General features: G+C 46.6%; 1 protein-coding gene across 1 annotated transcript in view; it reads left to right on the forward strand.

Annotated features, from left to right (window-relative positions):
• abch1 (ATP-binding cassette, sub-family H, member 1) overlaps positions 1 to 19,055 on the forward strand; it is a 95,529-nt gene that overhangs the window by 29,426 nt on the left and 47,048 nt on the right. Inside the window, exons 9-11 of the mRNA XM_072581566.1 lie at positions 9,048 to 9,141; positions 11,751 to 11,825; positions 12,640 to 12,796. Coding sequence (XP_072437667.1) covers positions 9,048 to 9,141; positions 11,751 to 11,825; positions 12,640 to 12,796 — 326 coding nt within the window. The remainder of the gene's footprint in view (positions 1 to 9,047; positions 9,142 to 11,750; positions 11,826 to 12,639; positions 12,797 to 19,055) is intronic.

Consider the following 19,055-nt stretch of genomic DNA (forward strand, 5'->3'; position numbering starts at 1 on the left):
CCACTCACTTCCATGTGAAATAACTATTTCATTGTCATTTCAGTTCTGTCCCAGGCCTGGTCTCCTATCCACAGGGTGACAGGGTCACCTTACAGACCACCTCCACCCAGTCTTCAGCAATCTGTCATTGACAGTCTCCAGCTTGTTCCCACCCTGACCCCTCTGCCCTTGACATGCCACACTCTTCCACTGCACTCCAATGGAATCATGGGTACAGTACCCCATTTTCCAACATGGCATTTCCCAGTCTTCCACATTCAATGTAGAGTTGAAGCATTTTAGACACCCCCCCCCCCCCCACCCTCTTAGTTTTCCTGTACTCTCCCCATGATGAACTCCTTTAGCCCTTGTACCTCTCCTACCTTTCAGCGATTGTGCCCCTCCCCTTTTATCGAGCTGGTCGAGCAGAGCCCAGAGAAACCTCAGTGAATCCTGCAGCTTCTCCACACTGTCCCCTCAGTAGGGAAAGGCCAGGTCAGACTACTGCTCCTCAGCTCCCCTGGGTGATGGGACACAGAGTTGGTCAGGGCAAGCTACTATCACACAACATGGAAGGGTATCCTCCCTTCTTGACCTCTACATGATGAATAACATACAAGTTAGGAGTAGGAATGGGCCATTCTGCCCCTCAAACTTGTGCCAGCATTTAATAAGGTCATGGTTGATTTAATTGTAACCTCAAATCCACATTCCTACATGTCCCCAATAACCTTTCACCCCCTTGCTCAAGCTTTTGCCCGAAACATTGACTCTCCTGCTCCTCAGATGCTGCCTGACCTGCTGCGCTTTTCCAGCACCACACTGTCGACTCTGATCTCCAGCATCCGCAGTCCTCACTTTCGCCCAAAAACCTATCTATTTCCAGCTTTAAAATATTCTAGAAATCTGATTCCAACCTCTTTTCAGAAAGAAAGTTCCAAAGACCCAAAACTTTCAGGAAGAAAAGGTTTCGCCTCATCTTAAACAGTGTCCCCTCTCTCTCCCAGAACAGGAAACATCTGCTGAATGTTCTCCTGTGACGAGCCCTCGGGATTTTATGTTTTAGTCAGTTGCCCAGGCTTCCCTCAGAAGGTACTCTGCCCGTTCTGGGTGGCAGTCTGGTAAGGAGACCAGCACACAATACCCTGGACTCACAGGAACAGGAGGAGGCCATTCAGCCCCTCAAGTCTGTTCACCATTCTATAAGATCACGGCGGCTCTGTGACTCAACCCCCTCGACCTGCCTTTGGCCTATATCCCTTAATACCTTTGCTTAACAAAACTTTATCCGTCTCAGATTTAAAATTAATATCTGATCCAGCATTCACTGTGGTTCATGGAGGAGAGTTCCATATCCTTCTCACTCTCTGTGTGCACATCTCTCCTGAACTGAACTGAGACACAACCACCTGATGAAGGAGCAGTGCTCCGAAAGCTAGTGCTTTCAAATAAACCTGTTGGACTATAACCTGGGGTTGTGGGATTTTTAACTCTCTCCTGAACGGTCTGGATCTAATTCTCAGACTGTGCTCCTGGTTCTAGAATCTCCAACCTGTGGATCTAGTTTATCTTTGTCTACCCTGTCTTTTCCTCTTCATATTCTGAAGACCAATGTCCTGTATAACTGAAACATAGCCTTGTGACTTTAGGATTCGATTCCCCTGGCAAGAAACAATAACATTCGATTAGTTTTCCTGGTTACCTGCTGTCCCCGCAGACTAACCTGTTGTGATTCATACTCAGGGACACCCAGATCCTTCTGTATCTCAGCACTCTGCAATCTCTCGCCATTTGGATAAAATGCTTTTTTTATTCTTTCTGCCAAATTGGGCAATTTCACATTTTGTCCATATTAAACACTAATTGCCGCATCTTTGCCCAAACAAATAACCTATTTACATCTTTTTGTAGCCTTCGGTGTCCTCATCACTTTTCTACACATTTTGGAAATTTGGAAACTATACTGTCAGACCCTTCATCCAAATCGTATTTACAGGAATTGTAAAGTATCGAGGAACTAACACTGATCCCTGTAGCACACCATTCGATACAGTTTGTGACCTGAGAACGAACCATTTATTCCTACTCTGTGCTTCCTGTCAGTCCTCTATCCACATCAATACCTCACCCTGACACCCTGAGCTTCCCTTTTCTGCCGAGTCTTGTTCCATATCTGGGACCAAATTCCTGCCAATGCTGGAATCTGTCCTGGAAACAACAAATGGTGGAGATCACAGCGGGTCAGACAGCAACCACGGAGAGAGAACGAGAGAACGTTTCAGTCTTGATGACTCTTCATCAGAGCTGGTGAAGTGCAGAGGGAACAGCACTTATGCAATGGTGGAGGGGGTGCTGGTGGAGAAAAGATGGTGACAGTTTAGATTAAGTGATCGGAATGTGAGAATGGCAGAACAATTCCTGATGAAGGGTCTTTGCCCGAAACGTCGATTTTCCTGCCCCTTGGATGCTGCCTCTCGATGAGAACATTGGTGTGTCTAACTGCCAGACTGGAAAGAACAGACAATCCCACTGGAGTGGGGAGAGGGGAGAGAGGGCACGGTGACAGAGAATGTAACAACTAAAGCTAAAAGAATGGGAGCTGGTTCACAATTGGAAGTGTTAAACTCAGCGCTGTATTCAGTCCAGAAGGTTGTAAAGTGCCTAGTCTGAAGGTGAGATGTTGTTCCTCCAATTAGTGCTGTGATTCAGTGGAGCACTGCAGCTTGCAGAGGACAGACATGTGGGGCATGTGAGCAGGACACTGTGTTAAAATGACCTACTGTGGAAAGGTCAGGGTCATGCTTACCCACAGACTGGAGGTGTTAAACATCGCGGTCACCCAGTCTGCGTTTGGTTTCTCCAATGGAGAGTAGGCCACATTGGGTGCAGTAATTACAATACACAGCTGGGGGAGGTCCAGGTGAAATGCTGCTTCCCTTGGAAAGACGCTTTAGGCCCTTCAATGGTGAGCAGTTAGGAGGCGAAAGGGGAGGTGTTGTACATTCTGCGGTTATATGGGAAGGTGCCGTGGAGAAGGGGGTGGTGGTGATTGTGGAATGGACTAGGGTGTTCCAGAGGGAACAATCCCTGTGAAGCTATAGACAATAGACAATAGGTGCAGGAGTAGGCCATTCTGCCCTTCGAGCCTGCACCACCATTCAATATGATCATGGCTGATCATCCTTAATCAGTATCCTCTTCCTGCCTTATCTCCATAACCCTTGATACCACAATCCTTGAGAGCTCTATCCAACTCTTTCTTAAATGAATCCAGAGACTGGGCCTCCACTGCCCTCTGGTGCAGAGCATTCCACAGCCACCACTCTCTGGTACAATTCCACCATTTTAGAGGCAGTTGGATGGGTATACGAACAGGAAGGGTTTAGAGAGAAATGGACCAGGTGCTGGCAGGTGGGACTAGATTGGGTTGGGATATCTGGTCAGCATGGACGAGTTGGACCGAAGGGTCTGTTTCCATGCTGTCCATCTCTATGACTCTAAATACAGACAGGGGGAGTGAGGGGAAGATGTGGTTGGGGCTGGTGCTCTGCTGGAGTTGTCTGAAATGGTGGAGAATGATGCTTTGAATGTAGAGGCTGGTGGGATGGAAAGTGAGGACAAGGTGGAACCCAATCACGCTGTTGTGATGAGATCAAAAATCACACGACACCAGGGTATAGTCCAACAGGTTTATTTGAAATCACAATCTTTCGGAGCACTGCCCCTTTGGAGCGAGGCTACAAAAGCTTGGCATTTTTGACCCTGTCCTTCCCAGTTCAACACCAGAACCTCCACATTAACGCTGGTGGGAGGGAAGGGAAGGGCAAGGGCAGCGGTATGGGTGATGGGTTGGATGTGGTTGAAGGCCCTGTCAACCACAGTGGGTGGGAAACCACGGTTATGGAAGAAGGAAGCCATGACAGCAGTGCGGTTTTGAAGGTGGCATCATCCGAACAGGTACAAGGTAGGCAAAGGAAATGGAGGAATGGGATGGAGTCCTATCAGGATGTGGGGGTGTGAGGAGCTGGAGTGAACATCGCTACAGGAGTCACTGGCTTTGAACTGGATGGCAGGGGACAGTTTATTCCCTGAAATGGAGACAGAGAGGTCAAGGAAAGGAAGGGAAATGTCAGAAATGGACAATAGTTATAGAGGAGTGGAAATTGGAGGCAAAATGAATGAAGTTTTCAAGGTCCTGGTGAGAGCATAAAGCTGCACTCAGCTCTCATCTTTTCCAGTTCTCATGAAAGGCCAGGAACTCAACTCTCTTTCTCTACAAACAGTGACAAACCTGCTAATTAATTCCAGTGTCTTCAGTTTTTGTTTTAATTTTAGGTTTCCAGATTTGTGACCAATGATAAATTCCAGATTTATTCATTCAATATAAATTCCACAAGATCCCACAGTGAGATTTGGATCTCTGAGCCTGGATCATTAACCTTCATCTCTAGATTAAGAAAACAAATCTTAGCAGGACTTATACACTTAATGGTAAGGTCCTAGGGAGTGTTGCTGAACAAAGAGACCTTGGAGTGCAGGTTCATAGCTCCTTGAAAATGGAGTCGCAGGTAGATAAGATAGTGAAGAAGGGGTTTGGTATGCTTTCCTTTATTGGTCACAGCATTGAGTACAGGAGTTGGGAGGTCATGTTGCAGCTGTACAGGACATTGGTTAGGCCACTGTTGGAATATTGTGTGCAATTCTGGTCTCCTTCCTATTGGAAAGGTGTTGTGAAACTTGAAAGGGTTCAGAAAAGATTGACAAGGATGTTGCCACGGTTGGAGGATTTGAGATACAGGGAGAGGCTGAACAGTTTGGGGTTGTTTTCACTAGAGCGTCGGAGGCTGAGGGGTGATCTTATAGAGGTTTACAAAATTATGAGGGGCATGGATAGGATAAATAGACAAAGTCTTTTCCCTGGGGTCGGGGAGTCCAGAACTAGAGGGCATAGGTTTAGGGTGAGAGGGGAAAGGTATAAAAGAGACCTAAGGGGCAACTTTTTCACGCAGAGGGTGGTACGTGTATGGAATGAGCTGCCAGAGGATGTGGTGGAGGCTGGTACAATTGCAACATTTTAAGAGGCATTTGGATGGGTATATGAATAGGAAGGGTTTGGAGGGATATGGGCTGGGTACTGGCAGGTGGGACTAGATTGCGTTAGGATATCTGGTCGGCATGGACGGGTTGGACCGAAGGGTCTGTTTCCATGCTGTACATCTCTATGACTCTAGAACATAGAACATAGAACAATACAGCACAGAACAGGCCCTTCGGCCCACGATGTTGTGCCGAACTTCTATCCTAGATTAAGCACCCATCCATGTACCTATCCAAATGCCGCTTAAAGGTCGCCAATGAATCGGACTCTACCACTCCCTCGGGCAGCGCATTCCATGCCCCCACCACTCTCTGGGTAAAGAACCCACCCCTGACATCTCCCCTATACCTTCCACCCTTCACCTTAAATTTATGTCCCCTTGTAACACTCTGTTGTACCCGGGGAAAAAGTTTCTGACTGTCTACTCTATCTATTCCTCTGATCATCTTATAAACCTCGATCAAGTCACCCCTCATCCTTCGCCGTTCCAACGAGAAAAGGCCGAGAACTCTCAACCTATCCTCGTACGACCTACTCTCCATTCCAGGCAACATCCTGGTAAATCTTCTCTGCACCCTCTCCAAAGCTTCCACATCTTTCCTAAAGTGAGGCGACCAGAACTGCACACAGTACTCCAAATGTGGCCTAACCAAAGTCCTGTACAGCTGCAACATCACCTCACGACTCTTGAATTCAATCCCTCTGCTAATGAACGATAATACTCCATAGGCCTTCTTACAAACTCTATCCACCTGAGTGGCAACCTTCAAAGATCTATGTACATAGACCCCAAGATCCCTCTGTTCCTCCACCTGACCAAGAACCCTACCATTAACCCTGTATTCCGCATTCTTATTTGTTCTTCCAAAATGGACAACCTCACACTTGGCAGGGTTGAACTCCATCTGCCACTCCTCAGCCCAGCTCTGCATCATATCTAAGTCCCTCTGCAGCCGACAACAGCCCTCCTCACTGTCCACAACTCCACCTATCTTTGTATCATCTGCAAATTTACTGACCCACCCTTCGACTCCCTCCTCTAAGTCATTAATAAAAATTACAAACAGCAGAGGACCCAGAACTGATCCCTGCGGAACTCCACTTGTAACTGGACTCCATGCTGAATATTTACCATCTACCACCACTCTCTGACTTCGACCGGTTAGCCAGTTTTCTATCCAATTGGCCAAATTTCCTTCTATCCCATGCCTCCTGATGTTCTGCATAAGCCTACCATGGGGAACCTTATCAAATGCCTTACTAAAATCCATGTACACTACATCCACTGCTCTACCCTCATCCACATGCTTGGTCACCTCCTCGAAGAATTCAATAAGACTTGTAAGGCAAGACCTACCCTTCACAAATCCGTGCTGGCTGTCCCTAATCAAGCAGTGTCTTTCCAGATACTCGTAAATCCTATCCCTCAGTACCCTTTCCATTACTTTGCCTACCACAGAAGTAAGACTAACTGGCCTGTAATTCCCGGGGTTATCCCTATTCCCTTTTTTGAACAGGGGCACAACATTCGCTACTCTCCAGTCCCCTGGTACCACCCCAGTTGCCAGTGAAGACGAGAAGATCATTGCCAACGGTACTGCAATTTCCTCTCTTGCTTCCCACATAATCCTAGGATATATCCCGTCAGGCCCGGGGGACTTGTCTATCCTCAAGTTGTTCAAAATGTCCAACACATCTTCCTTCCTAACAGGTATCTCTTCAGGTATTCTATTACTAGCCCAGCAACGCAACTACAACACTGACTTCATCCTGTACTTTTAAAATGTGGATTAGGTTGGAATATCTATATTTGAATTCAGCTTTCTCTGAATTTTTTGTATGAAACCTGTCCCAGGACATTTTTTGACTTTCCAGTTCAAACTAGCCTCCCCTTCTCTGATGAACAGCCCAGTGCATCCTGATTTAATGAGCTATTTTAAGTCTCCTCCTCTGTATTAATATTCCAAAGCATGTAGGTGTTGAATTGTGATCAACACTTCAGCACAAAGGACTAATAAATTAAACACGAGTTGTCACATAGGAGGGGGTGCCTATGAAAATAGCTGAGCCAACTCGGAAAGGCAGTGGTGAGTCAGCGCCTGGCCAAACGCCGCCAACACTTCGACATAAAACACAAATACAGCGAAAACATGCCGTCTATAATCAAACAGAACATTTTATGCTACAGGGAAGATTAAGGGAGTTTATTTTAAGCAGTATGTTGCTGTGATCCACAATGCAATACTTAAAGAAGCAGATACTATACCAATGTTTAAAACAGAATTTGAGGAATACTTGAAAAGGAAGAATTCCAGGGTAAGGGCAGGGAGGGGTGGGACAGAACAGGTAGATCTCAAAATATCAGCACAGGCACACTGGGCCAAATGGCGTCTCTCTGAGTTGACTGACTCTGAAATGCACCTCAGTTCAGTCTGAACCTGAAAGAGAACATCGTCCACATCTGTCCATCCTTGAAAGATAATGGAGTGGAACAGACAGTCCCAATGGAGGGAGGGAGGGAGGGAGAGGGAGAGAGAGAAAGGGAGGGAGGGAGGGAGGGAGAGGGAGAGAGAGAGAGAGGGAGGGAGAGAGGGGGGGTGAGAGAGAGAGAGGGAGGGAGGGAGGGAGAGAGAGAGGGAAAGGGAGGTAGAGAGAAAGTGAGGGAGGGAGAGGGAGGGGGAGAGAGAGGCAGGGAGGGAGGGAGAGGGAGAGAGGCAGGGAGGGAGAGACCGAAGGAGGTGGGGGGGAGAGGGAGAGAGAGTGGGAGAGAAGAAGGGAGGGAAGGAGGGAGAGAGGGAGGGAGAGAGAGAGAGAGGGAGGGAGAGAGGGAGGGAGGGAGGCAGTGAGGGAGAGAGGGATGGAGAGAGGGAGGCAGTGAGAGAGGGAGAGAGGGAGGCAGTGAGGGAGGGAGGGTCTCTGCATGTCACTCCTTTACTGCTGGCTGCAGAGGCCCATCCTCCTGAGAGTCTGAGTAACACTAATCCTGCTGCTGGGTTTGGTGTGGCCATGTACACTTACCCTGCACAGTCACTGCTCACCATCACAGTGCACACCCACTCCGGGAATCTCTCTGTGTCATTGGATCAGCTCTGATTCCTGTCCTGTTCCCAGGACACTGTCAAATCTGAAGGTCTCTGTGTGCTGAGGTTATCTCCTTTTACAGTAACCAGCATCCCAACGGGGAATGGGCATCCAACATCTGTAACCAGGAAGTGAGATATCTAAGGTGACAAGTGATCTCCTTTAAAACGTGAACATGAAAAACAGGGGCATAAAGAGACCACTCAGCCCCTCAAGCCCATTCTGTCATTCAATGAGATCATGGCTGATCTTCTACTTACTCAGTTTCCTGCCCTCTCCCTGTACCTGTCGATGTTTTTTACCTGCAGAGATCTTCAGCGTACTCAGTGAGTGAATCTCCACAGCCATCTGGAGGAGAGAATTCCAAAGATCCATCACCCTCTGAGTGAAGCTGCTCCTCCTCATCCCACTCTTTACTGGCCTGCCCCTGGTGTTAGACCCCTTCCCCATCCCCTCGAGGGGGAAACAGCCTCCCTGTGTCTACCCTATCGAGCCCTGGGAGAATGTGATGGCCTCTCATTCTTCTGAACTCCAAGAATAAAGCTCTTGTCTATTCAGTCTTTCCTAATGGATGATTCCCTCCATCCCAGGAATTAGATTGCTGAACCTTTGTTGTACTCTGTCAATGGCGAGAGCAAAGCCTATACGCAGTCCTCCAGCAATGACTGCACAGGGGCTTTGTATGTCTGGAGTAAGACACCAGACCCTCAGAGGGGGCCCACATTAACGTCAAACTAGGAGCTTGGCATTTCTTACTGAAAATGTTGTCTCTTGATTGTTCAGTGACTCTTTGTCAAGTGTTACGAATTCTCACAAATTATAAATGAATCGACGTTGGCAGCTATTTTAAACTTGTCCTTTAGTTGACATTCTCCTTTTATATTTGGAGGATATGGCAACATCTGCTGGATGTGGTGAAGGATCGAAAGGTATCAGTGATCATAACAACTCATTACATTGAGGAAGCAAGCCAGGCTCATGTGGTAGGACACCCTCTTCCTTCCTGTTTGATGATGTACTGATACCTCTGTCAATGTCTGAATGAACAAAAATGTCCGGGAGTGTTATTGAGTAAACTCATTCCATTTTGATTGTAGATTGCAAATAGCCAATGATTTTACATAGTGTCATCCCACTGAGCACCAGTAACTGTGAACACTCTCAGTAAACATTCCCACCTGCAACCAATGTGTTGCAATTTGGAGCAGAAATTTCTAGAAGTAATGGAATTGTGGGTTTCTGAACAAATCTCACTCACTCACTCCCCATTCTCGACAGTGCCCAAACGAAACCATGTTTCACATCCTCCTTTTCCCTGGAACTTCTCCAAATCCCTATTCCATTCCCAGGTTTCGTTTGATTATTTGCCTTGTTGCCATAGACCTTGCAATTATTGAGGTTTCCTGGGGCACAGTCTCCAGGATTTGAATAATTGATTCTTCAAAGGAGGTGAGATGTTTCCTCAGAGCAGGAGGCCTTTCCCTACCTTGAGATGTAAGAGACAGAACCTTCCATCGGTTTCTGAGGCTCATTTCTCCAGGAGCAGATCATTGTCAGGGCCACAAGAGGCATCGCTCCTTATCAAGCTGGGCCCAGTCAGGAACCTCCCACAGAGGGAGACTGGAAATAAGAGGAGGCCATTCAGCCCTTCCAGCCTGCTCTGCCATTTGATGAGGTAATGGCTCATTTTCATCAAAGTCACTTTCCTGCATGATCCTCATATCCCTTGCTGTCAATCTCAGTCTTGAACATACTCAGAACCTGAACCTTGGCCGTCCTTTAGGATAAAGAATTCCAAACAGTCAGCGCCCTCTCTGGGGGAGGTGGAATTTACACTGGGGAAGGAATTCCTTGTCATCTCCATTCCCCGAATGGTCTGATCTTCGTTCTGAGAGTGTCCCCCATGAGGACGCATGCTTCCTGACCCTCCTTGTTACAGTTAGTTGTTCATCTCTAATTCTTCTAAACTCCAGAATTGAAAAGCCCAGACTGTATTTCCTCATGGGAAAATCTCGCCATCCCAGGAATTTGTTCCCAGGTGAACCTTCATAGTCCCTCCAGAGTGAGGTATACCTTCCCCTGGGGAGGGGACCAAAGCTGCCCACTGGCCTCCGGCTATGATCTCACCAACGCCCTGTCTAACTGCACTGAGCTTCCTGCTCTTGGTGAGTGCTGAAAGGTTGGAGGTTGATAGTCCACCTGTTTCTCTGTTACAAACACACCCTATTAGACCATCAGATCATACAATGCTGCAGCTTCTGGCTCAGAGACAGGGACACTACCCAATGCACCACAAGATCTTCATGTTGCAAAGTTGTTCCACTCCAAAGATCTCCTTCTGTAGGATGTTGTTGAATGATAATTGTGGTCCTGGGAAAACTGAGGTTTCTTCCTGACAATGGATTCTGTTGTTTCACCTGGGGATGGTGTAATGATAGCAAGCCCCAGCACTCAGTGTCTGTGAGTGTTCTTTGTCTGTCCTCAGCAAAGGCTGGATTTTATTTAAAAATTAATTCACAGAGAGTGGCTGCCACTGGCTTCAGGAGAACCCTAATTGCCTGGACCTGGCCTTGCTCAGCCATTACAGAGGGCAACCAATTGTGGATCTGGAGTCACATGTTGGCCAGGACGGATAAGGATGGCAGATTTCCTTCCCTAAAGGACGTTAGTGAACCAGATGGGTTTTTACCACAATTGACAGTGATGACATCGCCAGCAGGTTGGCTTTTTATCTCAGATTCTGATTGATTTCAAACTTTACCATCTGCCCTGCTGAGATTCGAACCCAGAACAGCAGACTGGGCCTCAGGATTACCAGCCCAGGGAGACTGTCACTGCCCCTGGTGCAGCTTGTTCAATTGCTTTATGATCCCTTTGGCGAGTTTCCCTGCTGCTTTGGTCTTTCAATCTGAGTGGGAATCATGTAGCGATGATGTCTGGTGATGAATATACTTTCATACAGGTATTGCATTTCAAATCCAAACATTGTGTAGAGAAACTGTTCACTTCAGTCTCGGAGGAATTGGGAATGCTGCTGAACATCATACAGTGAATAGCCCACATCTAGTCCTCTCTGGTTGGCAGGTCATTGATGAAGCAGCTGCAGATGGTTGGGTTTAGGAGACAATCCTGAGGAGTTCCTGCAGAGACATCCTGGAGCTGAAATGAATGATCTCCGACCACCATGAGCACCTTGCTTGTTCCTGATATAACTCCATGGTTGAAGTTGACATTTTAAACTTTTTTGAAAACGGTTTTGAAACTGTGAATTGATGTGAAGGTTCCGCACAGTGTCGAATAGTCCCAAAGTCCTTTGTGCTTTGTTTACTGAAAGCTGTTAGAGTTTCTAGTTTTCTTTTTTAAATCTTTTTCATTTTGCGTTTATCCTCCAGGTTGAGGTTGTCTCCTGTTCTTAAATTCCTTGAAACAGTGAGAGCTCAGCCTGGGAATCCACATACACACAACGGGCACAGTGTCCCCTTGAAAGTGATTTCCTGTGGCTCTGCCTCAGGTAACCTTGTGCTCTCTGACACTGAGATACCACAAATACATTCTTGTATTTTTGATGAAACCTGTTCTTTCTGTCCCTCAGGTCGGATTAATGAGGAACGGTAAACTGCTGGCAGAGGCTCCACCGGATTATTTAATAAGATTCCACAACGTAGCAGTAAGTAATTGTGATTGAATGGTTTGGAGGTGCCAGTGTTGGACTGGGGTGTACAAAGTTAAAAATCACACAACACCAGGTTATAGTCCAACAGGTTTAATTGGAAGCACTAGCTTTCGGAGCGATGCTCCTTCATCAGGTGGTTGTGGAGGACACAGTTGTAAGACACAGAATTTACAGCAAAAGTTTACAGTGTGATGTAACTGAAATTATACATTGAAAAGTACCCTGATTGTTTGTTAAGTCTCTCATCTGTTAGAATGACCATGTTAGTTTCACTACTTTCATATATAAATCACAAAACTTCATGTAAAACTCTGAGCTCAAAAACTGCATGAATCCATATAAGACTCTGTTAACTAATTTTTTTAGATTAGAATCAATCTAAACATTATGGCACAGACAACAGCTAATACCTCCAACACATTATCTGGGCTGACACCAATTGTTAAAGTTCACCTGAGAATGTAACTTTTAAAAGAGGTTTTGAGAGTTACATATGAAAGAAGTGAAACTAACATGGTCACTCTAACAGATGGGAGACTTGACAAACAATCAAGGTATTTTTCAAAGTATAATTTCAGTTACATCACACTGTAAACTTTTGCTATAAATTCTGTGTCTTACAATTGTGTCCTCCACAACCACCTGATGAAGGAGCGTCGCTCCGAAAGCTAGTGTTTCCAATTAAACCTGTTGGACTATATCCTGGTGTTGTGTGATTTTTAAGTTTGATTGAATAGGGTTGCCATGATGTGAATGGTGCATTAACTCTCAAGTAAAGTTGTTCCGATTTCTCTCTCACTTGTTTTAGACTTTGGAGAATGTGTTCCTAAAGTTGTGTAAATCCTCAGACCAATCATCTGCGCAGGTCTCTGCTACCGCCTGGCACTCGACCCAGAGCCCCCGAGGGGACAGTGAGGAGGAAACTAGTCCCCTGCTCCCACAGCCAGTTGTCCCCAAGCTCCCAGGTAACATGTAAACCTGTCTGTGTGCCATTCTCTGTCTCCCTGTCAATGCTCCTTTCTCACACTGACTTACTTACCTTTCTCATATGAATAAGGCATTAACATACAGAAACAGGTGCACAAAAAGACAGAGACTGCTCCAAACCCATCAGTCCATTTTCATGTAAGATTCTGGGAAAGTGAATTTCAGGGATAACTGTGAGGGTGGGGAAGGGCAGTCAATATCCCTGGGAGAGTGAGTGGGGCAGGAATCCTCAAGGCACTCCAGAAGTATTGAGATCAGCTCTCGGAATGTCACAGTGTACAGACTACGGAGCAAGTGCTGGGAAATGGGATTAGAACAGATGGATGTTTGATGACTGGCATGGACACAAGGGGCCGAAGGGCCTCTATCCAAACTGTAAAAACTCTGACTCGATGATTTTATACGGTGAAGATTCTGATGAGCGTTCAGGTCAATTTTGGTGAACCAGCTGATGTTGTGAATCTGAACAACCCAAATATTTATGTTCATGTCCCACAATAAACCTCTCTCCAATTAGACCCAGGACTGTAACGATGTCAATAGCTGCAGCACCGAAATCAGGGCAGAACGGTCAGAGGGAGTGAGACTTTCCTGGGGATCAACATCTGAGCAATTATTCATTCAATTTCATGGTGATGTCTTAAACACAGAAAGAGCGCACGTTTCTCAAAGTTGCTGAAGGTCTTTGATTAGAACATGTTTATCAAAAAGGGAATGTGAAAACCTGCCTTAACTTACAGTGAAATTTAATGCAGACAGGCAGATAGGGTGGAAACACAGTGACACACTCTCCCTGGATGAGGATGAAGTGGATCAGATTGAAGACACTCAGGAATGTAAGTAAACTCCACTTTCAGCTTCTCAGTAAAGCCTGGTGGAGCATCGAACAACTGTGTAATGGATGGTCATCATTAACCTGTCAATCAGATCCATCTGGAAAACTACATCCAGCTACAATCACCGAGACCACAGGGCGATGCAGGCACAACGGAGACTCACTGACTGCTCCCTTGGGTCACAGCTCCTCAGATCAATGGACAGACCAGAGCCACGTGTGTCTTTCAGCAACAGCCACCTTGAAAGATAAAGCAAGGCAGTACACGGCATCGAAATCATTAATTTAGAATCCTGGCACAAAGTGAACAGTGCAACAAAGGAACAAGAGGAGGCTATTCAGCCCCTTGAGCCTGTTCCACCATTCAGTGAGATCCTGGCTGATCTGTGGCCCATATCCCTGAATCCCTTTGCTTAACCAAACACTATTTACCTCTGATTTAAAATTAGCAATGGGAGAACAAAGAAGGACAAAGCTTCATATAACATAAAGGCAGCTCCAAAACTGAATTGAATCTTCCACAAGGAGAGAGTAATCAACATTCTGAATGGTATCCCAGATGTGGTGGACAAATTAAAATGAATAAAATGGTCTTCCTCATCCACACAAATCAGTTCAGAATCTGTACAGGGCCCAGCTGATTCCCATGTAGGGTCTGGTCATTCCCAGTACCTCATCTGGTTGATCCTAGTGCAGGATCTGGATCATCTCAGTGCAGAATCTGATTGATCTGAGGGCACAGTCTGGTCAATACTAATGCAAGATATGGTCAATCCCAGTACAGGATCTGGTTGGTCCCAGTACAGGATCTGGTTGGTCCCAGTACAGGATCTGGTTGGTCCCAGTACAGGATTTGGTTGGTCCCAGTACAGGATCTGGTTGGTCCCAGTACAGAAACAGTAAACAGAGAGGCTGAATGTTGCTGGATTGAAGTGTGGAGATTCTTTAAGACCCTCTGCTTTGAGACCCACAAATGTTCTCGGGCAGAATTGACAGCAGGTCGGTGTTCCGATAGTGATTTTGGGAGGATACCGGGATTGGGTAAACTCACACGTACCGGCATTGTGTGTTAGTGTGGCAGTGTCAGGACGCTGTGACTGGCTGGTACCTGACAATCCAAGCCTTTATCTTGACAACCACCTGATGAAGGGGCAGCGCTCAGAAAGCTAGTGCTTCCAGATAAACCTGTTGGACTGTAACCTGGTGTTGTGTGATTTTTAACTTTGTGCATCCCAGTCCAATATCGGCACCTCCAAATCATGTTTATCTTTCTCATTCCACTCCCTGTCAACATGTTTTAAAGTTGACTCTCTGCTCAAAGGTCAGTCCAAGATCAAAAACTCACAGAGTGACAAATTTCTGTTTTTCGTTTTCACACGGGTTTTGGAAGCATGAAAGCTCTTTGTTTATCACCAGCTGGAAGAGCTTTGTGATCAAATCTGGAATCAACAAGCACTTTCTAAGTATTTAAACTAGACATGTACAATCCCTTCTGTCAAATTCCCCGCAGAGTGTTCAATAGAGAGTTAACACCCAACTGTATTTTACTTAAACTGCGCTATGGAGACCAAACTGAATATATCAATGTCAGTTGGTATTTCACGCAAAGACTGGGTCTTTCAGTAAATATCACCCATTAGAGACAGGGAATCAATTCATAGCCATCGTGTCATATAGCACAGAAACAGATGCTACAGTCCAACTCATTCATGCTGACCAGATACTAAATTAATCTAGACCTATTACCTGACAGCAACAGGGACTCAGAATCAAGAATTATTTTTCCCTTCCTAGTTCAGCGTTTAGGAGTGAACACATCGAGAGATACACCTCAGGTGGAGGCTATTCACTCCACTGTGCCCCTGCTCGATGCCGAGACCAGCTCAGGGGAATTTCTTTGCTCAGAGGGTGGGGAATCCGTTGGGATCCTCTTCCCCCAAAGGGATGTGGAGGGTCAGTCACTGAGTAAGTTCAAAACAGATTAATCCATTTTTAATTAAATGAAAGAATCGTGTGGGAAAATCGTATTGAGGTGGATGATTAGCCACAAACTGGAATGGCACATTAGGTTGGAGGGGCTGAATGCTGCTATTTCTGAATTTGCTGTGCTTTTTTACTGCATTCTGAATTGGAGCAAGAACTATTTTACAACAAAGGACTGAGGAAGGAATCGATGTATGTTTTTTTTTAAAAGGTGAGTGACAGAATCTCCTTTGGGGTGCAGTGTTTACATTGCTGCTTTGTTCAACCAATGGCAGAAGATGTTTGTAAATGGCCTGGCTCCAGGGGTCTGTGCATAATCTGAGATTCAGCTGGCAACAGGTTACTGATTGGTATTGCCACTGATCTCAAATCCACAACCAAAAGACATCAGACTAACAATGACCATCTGATTGGTTTCTGGGTAGCTGAACAGTTTGTGGCTGTGAACAGCACTGGCAGGAGCCTTCACACTGTTTAAAAAGGTGGTTGGTGTGTTGCTCTTTCCTGTAAAATATCTAAAGCCTGAAGAAAACTAGTTTATTTTCTCTCACCAGTTTCTGTAGGCTGTTGCTTTTAACCAAAAGTCTGAGAATTTGTAATCAGTGAACCATTGCTGTATGCCTCCAAAGAAGTGAGAAAACCTGAAGGAAAAGATTGGAGAATTAAAAGACTCTGGAAACAAAAGGAACACTCCCATCGAATCCTGGACTGGTGCTAGTGAACTGTCTCCCCAGTACTTTTTTCCACTCCACCCATAACACCAATGTGGTGTGTGAGTGAGTGTGTGTGTGCGCGTGTGTGTCTGTGTGTGCATGTGTGTGTCTGTGCATGCATGAGTCTTTTACGTGTGTGTTCATGTTCGTGTCTGGATGTGCAAATCTGTCTCTATTTGCATGCGCATGTATGTGTGCCCATATATGTGTGCGCACATGTGTGTCTGTATATGCCTATGTATGTGTGCGCACGTGTGTGTCTGTATATGCCTATGTATGTGTGCCTGTGTATGTGTGCGCACATGTGTGTCTGTATATGCCTATGTATGTGTGCCCGTGTGTATGTGTGCGCACGTGTGTGTCTGTATATGCCTATGTATGTGTGCCTGTGTATGTGTGCGCACATGTGTCTGTATATGCCTATGTATGTGTGCCCGTGTGTATGTGTGCGCACGTGTGTGTCTGTATATGCCTATGTATGTGTGCCTGTGTATGTGTGCGCACACGTGTGTGTCTGTATATGCCTATGTATGTGTGCCTGTGTATGTGTGCGCACACGTGTGTGTCTGTATATGCCTATGTATGTGTGCCTGTGTATGTGTGCGCACACGTGTGTGTCTGTATATGCCTATGTATGTGTGCCCGTGTATGTGTGCGCACATGTGTGTCTGTATATGCCTATGTATGTGTGCCCGTGTGTATGTGTGCGCACGTGTGTCTGTATATGCCTATGTATGTGTGCCCGTGTGTATGTGTGCGCATGTGTGTCTGTATATGCCTATGTATGTGTGCCTGTGTGTATGTGTGCGCACATGTGTGTCTGTATATGCCTATGTATGTGTGCCCGTGTGTATGTGTGCGCACGTGTGTCCGTATATGCCTATGTATGTGTGCCCGTGTGTATGTGTGCGCATGTGTGTCTGTATATGCCTATGTATGTGTGCCCGTGTGTATGTGTGCGCACGTGTGTCTGTATATGCCTATGTATGTGTGCCTGTGTGTATGTGTGCGCACGTGTGTCTGTATATGCCTATGTATGTGTGCCCGTGTGTATGTGTGCGCATGTGTGTCTGTATATGCCTATGTATGTGTGCCCGTGTGTATGTGTGCGCACGTGTGTCTGTGTGTGCGCACGTGTGTCTGTATATGCCTATGTATGTGTGCCCGTGTGTATGTGTGCGCACGTGTGTCTGTATGTGCCTATGTATGTGTGCCCGTGTGTATGTGTGCGCACGTGTGTCTGTATATGCCTATGTATGTGTGCCCGTGTGTATGTGTGCGCACTTGTGTCTGTATATGCCTATGTATGTGTGCCCGTGTGTCTGTATATGCCTATGTATGTGTGCCCGTGTGTATGTGTGCGCACACGTGTGTCTGTATATGCCTATGTATGTGTGCCCGTGTGTCTGTGTGCGCACACGTGTGTATGTATATGCCTATGTATGTGTGCCCGTGTGTATGTGTGCGCATGTGTGTCTGTATATGCCTATGTATGTGTGCCCGTGTGTCTGTGTGCGCACACGTGTGTATGTATATGCCTATGTATGTGTGCCCGTGTGTATGTGTGCGCATGTGTGTCTGTATATGCCTATGTATGTGTGCCCATGTATGTGTGCACGTGTGTGTCTGTATATGCCTATGTATGTGTGCCCGTGTGTATGTGTGCGCATGTGTGTCTGTATATGCCTATGTATGTGTGCCCATGTATGTGTGCACGTGTGTGTCTGTATATGCCTATGTATGTGTGCCCGTGTGTATGTGTGCGCATGTGTGTCTGTATATGCCTATGTATGTGTGCCCGTGTGTATGTGTGCGCATGTGTGTCTGTATATGCCTATGTATGTGTGCCCGTGTGTATGTGTGCACGTGTGTGTCTGTATATGCCTATGTATGTGTGCCCGTGTGTATGTGTGCCCGTGTGTATGTGTGCCCGTGTGTGTGTGTGCCCGTGTGTGTGTGTGCCCGTGTGTAGGTGTGCCCGTGTGTATGTGTGCCCGTGTGTGTGTGTGCCCGTGTGTGTGTGTGCCCGTGTGTAGGTGTGCCCGTGTGTAGGTGTGCCCGTGTGTATGTGTGCCCGTGTGTGTGTGTGCCCGTGTGTGTGTGTGCCCGTGTGTATGTGTGCCCGTGTGTGTGTGCCCGTGTGTATGTGTGCCCGTGTGTATGTGTGCCCGTGTGTATGTATATGCCTATGTATGTGTGCCCGTGTGTATGTGTGCCCGTGTGTATGTGTGCCCGTGTGTATGTGTGCCCGTGTGTGTGTGCCCGTGTGTATGTGTGCCCGTGTGTGTGTGTGCCCGTGTGTATGTGTGCCCGTGTGTATGTGTGCCCGTGTGTATGTATATGCCTATGTATGTGTGCCCGTGTGTATGTATATGCCTATGTATGTGTGCCCGTGTGTATGTGTGCCCGTGTGTATGTATATGCCTATGTATGTGTGCCCGTGTGTATGTATATGCCTATGTATGTGTGCCCGTGTGTATGTGTGCCCGTGTGTATGTGTGCCCGTGTGTATGTGTGCCCGTGTGTGTGTGTGCCCGTGTGTATGTGTGCCCGTGTGTATGTGTGCCCGTGTGTGTGTGTGCCCGTGTGTATGTGTGCCCGTGTGTATGTATATGCCTATGTATGTGTGCCCGTGTGTATGTGTGCCCGTGTGTATGTGTGCCCGTGTGTCTGTGTGCCCGTGTGTATGTGTGCCCGTGTGTATGT

This window comes from Chiloscyllium punctatum, chromosome 11 (assembly GCF_047496795.1).
Source record: "Chiloscyllium punctatum isolate Juve2018m chromosome 11, sChiPun1.3, whole genome shotgun sequence".
Classification (NCBI taxonomy): Eukaryota; Metazoa; Chordata; class Chondrichthyes; order Orectolobiformes; family Hemiscylliidae; genus Chiloscyllium; species Chiloscyllium punctatum.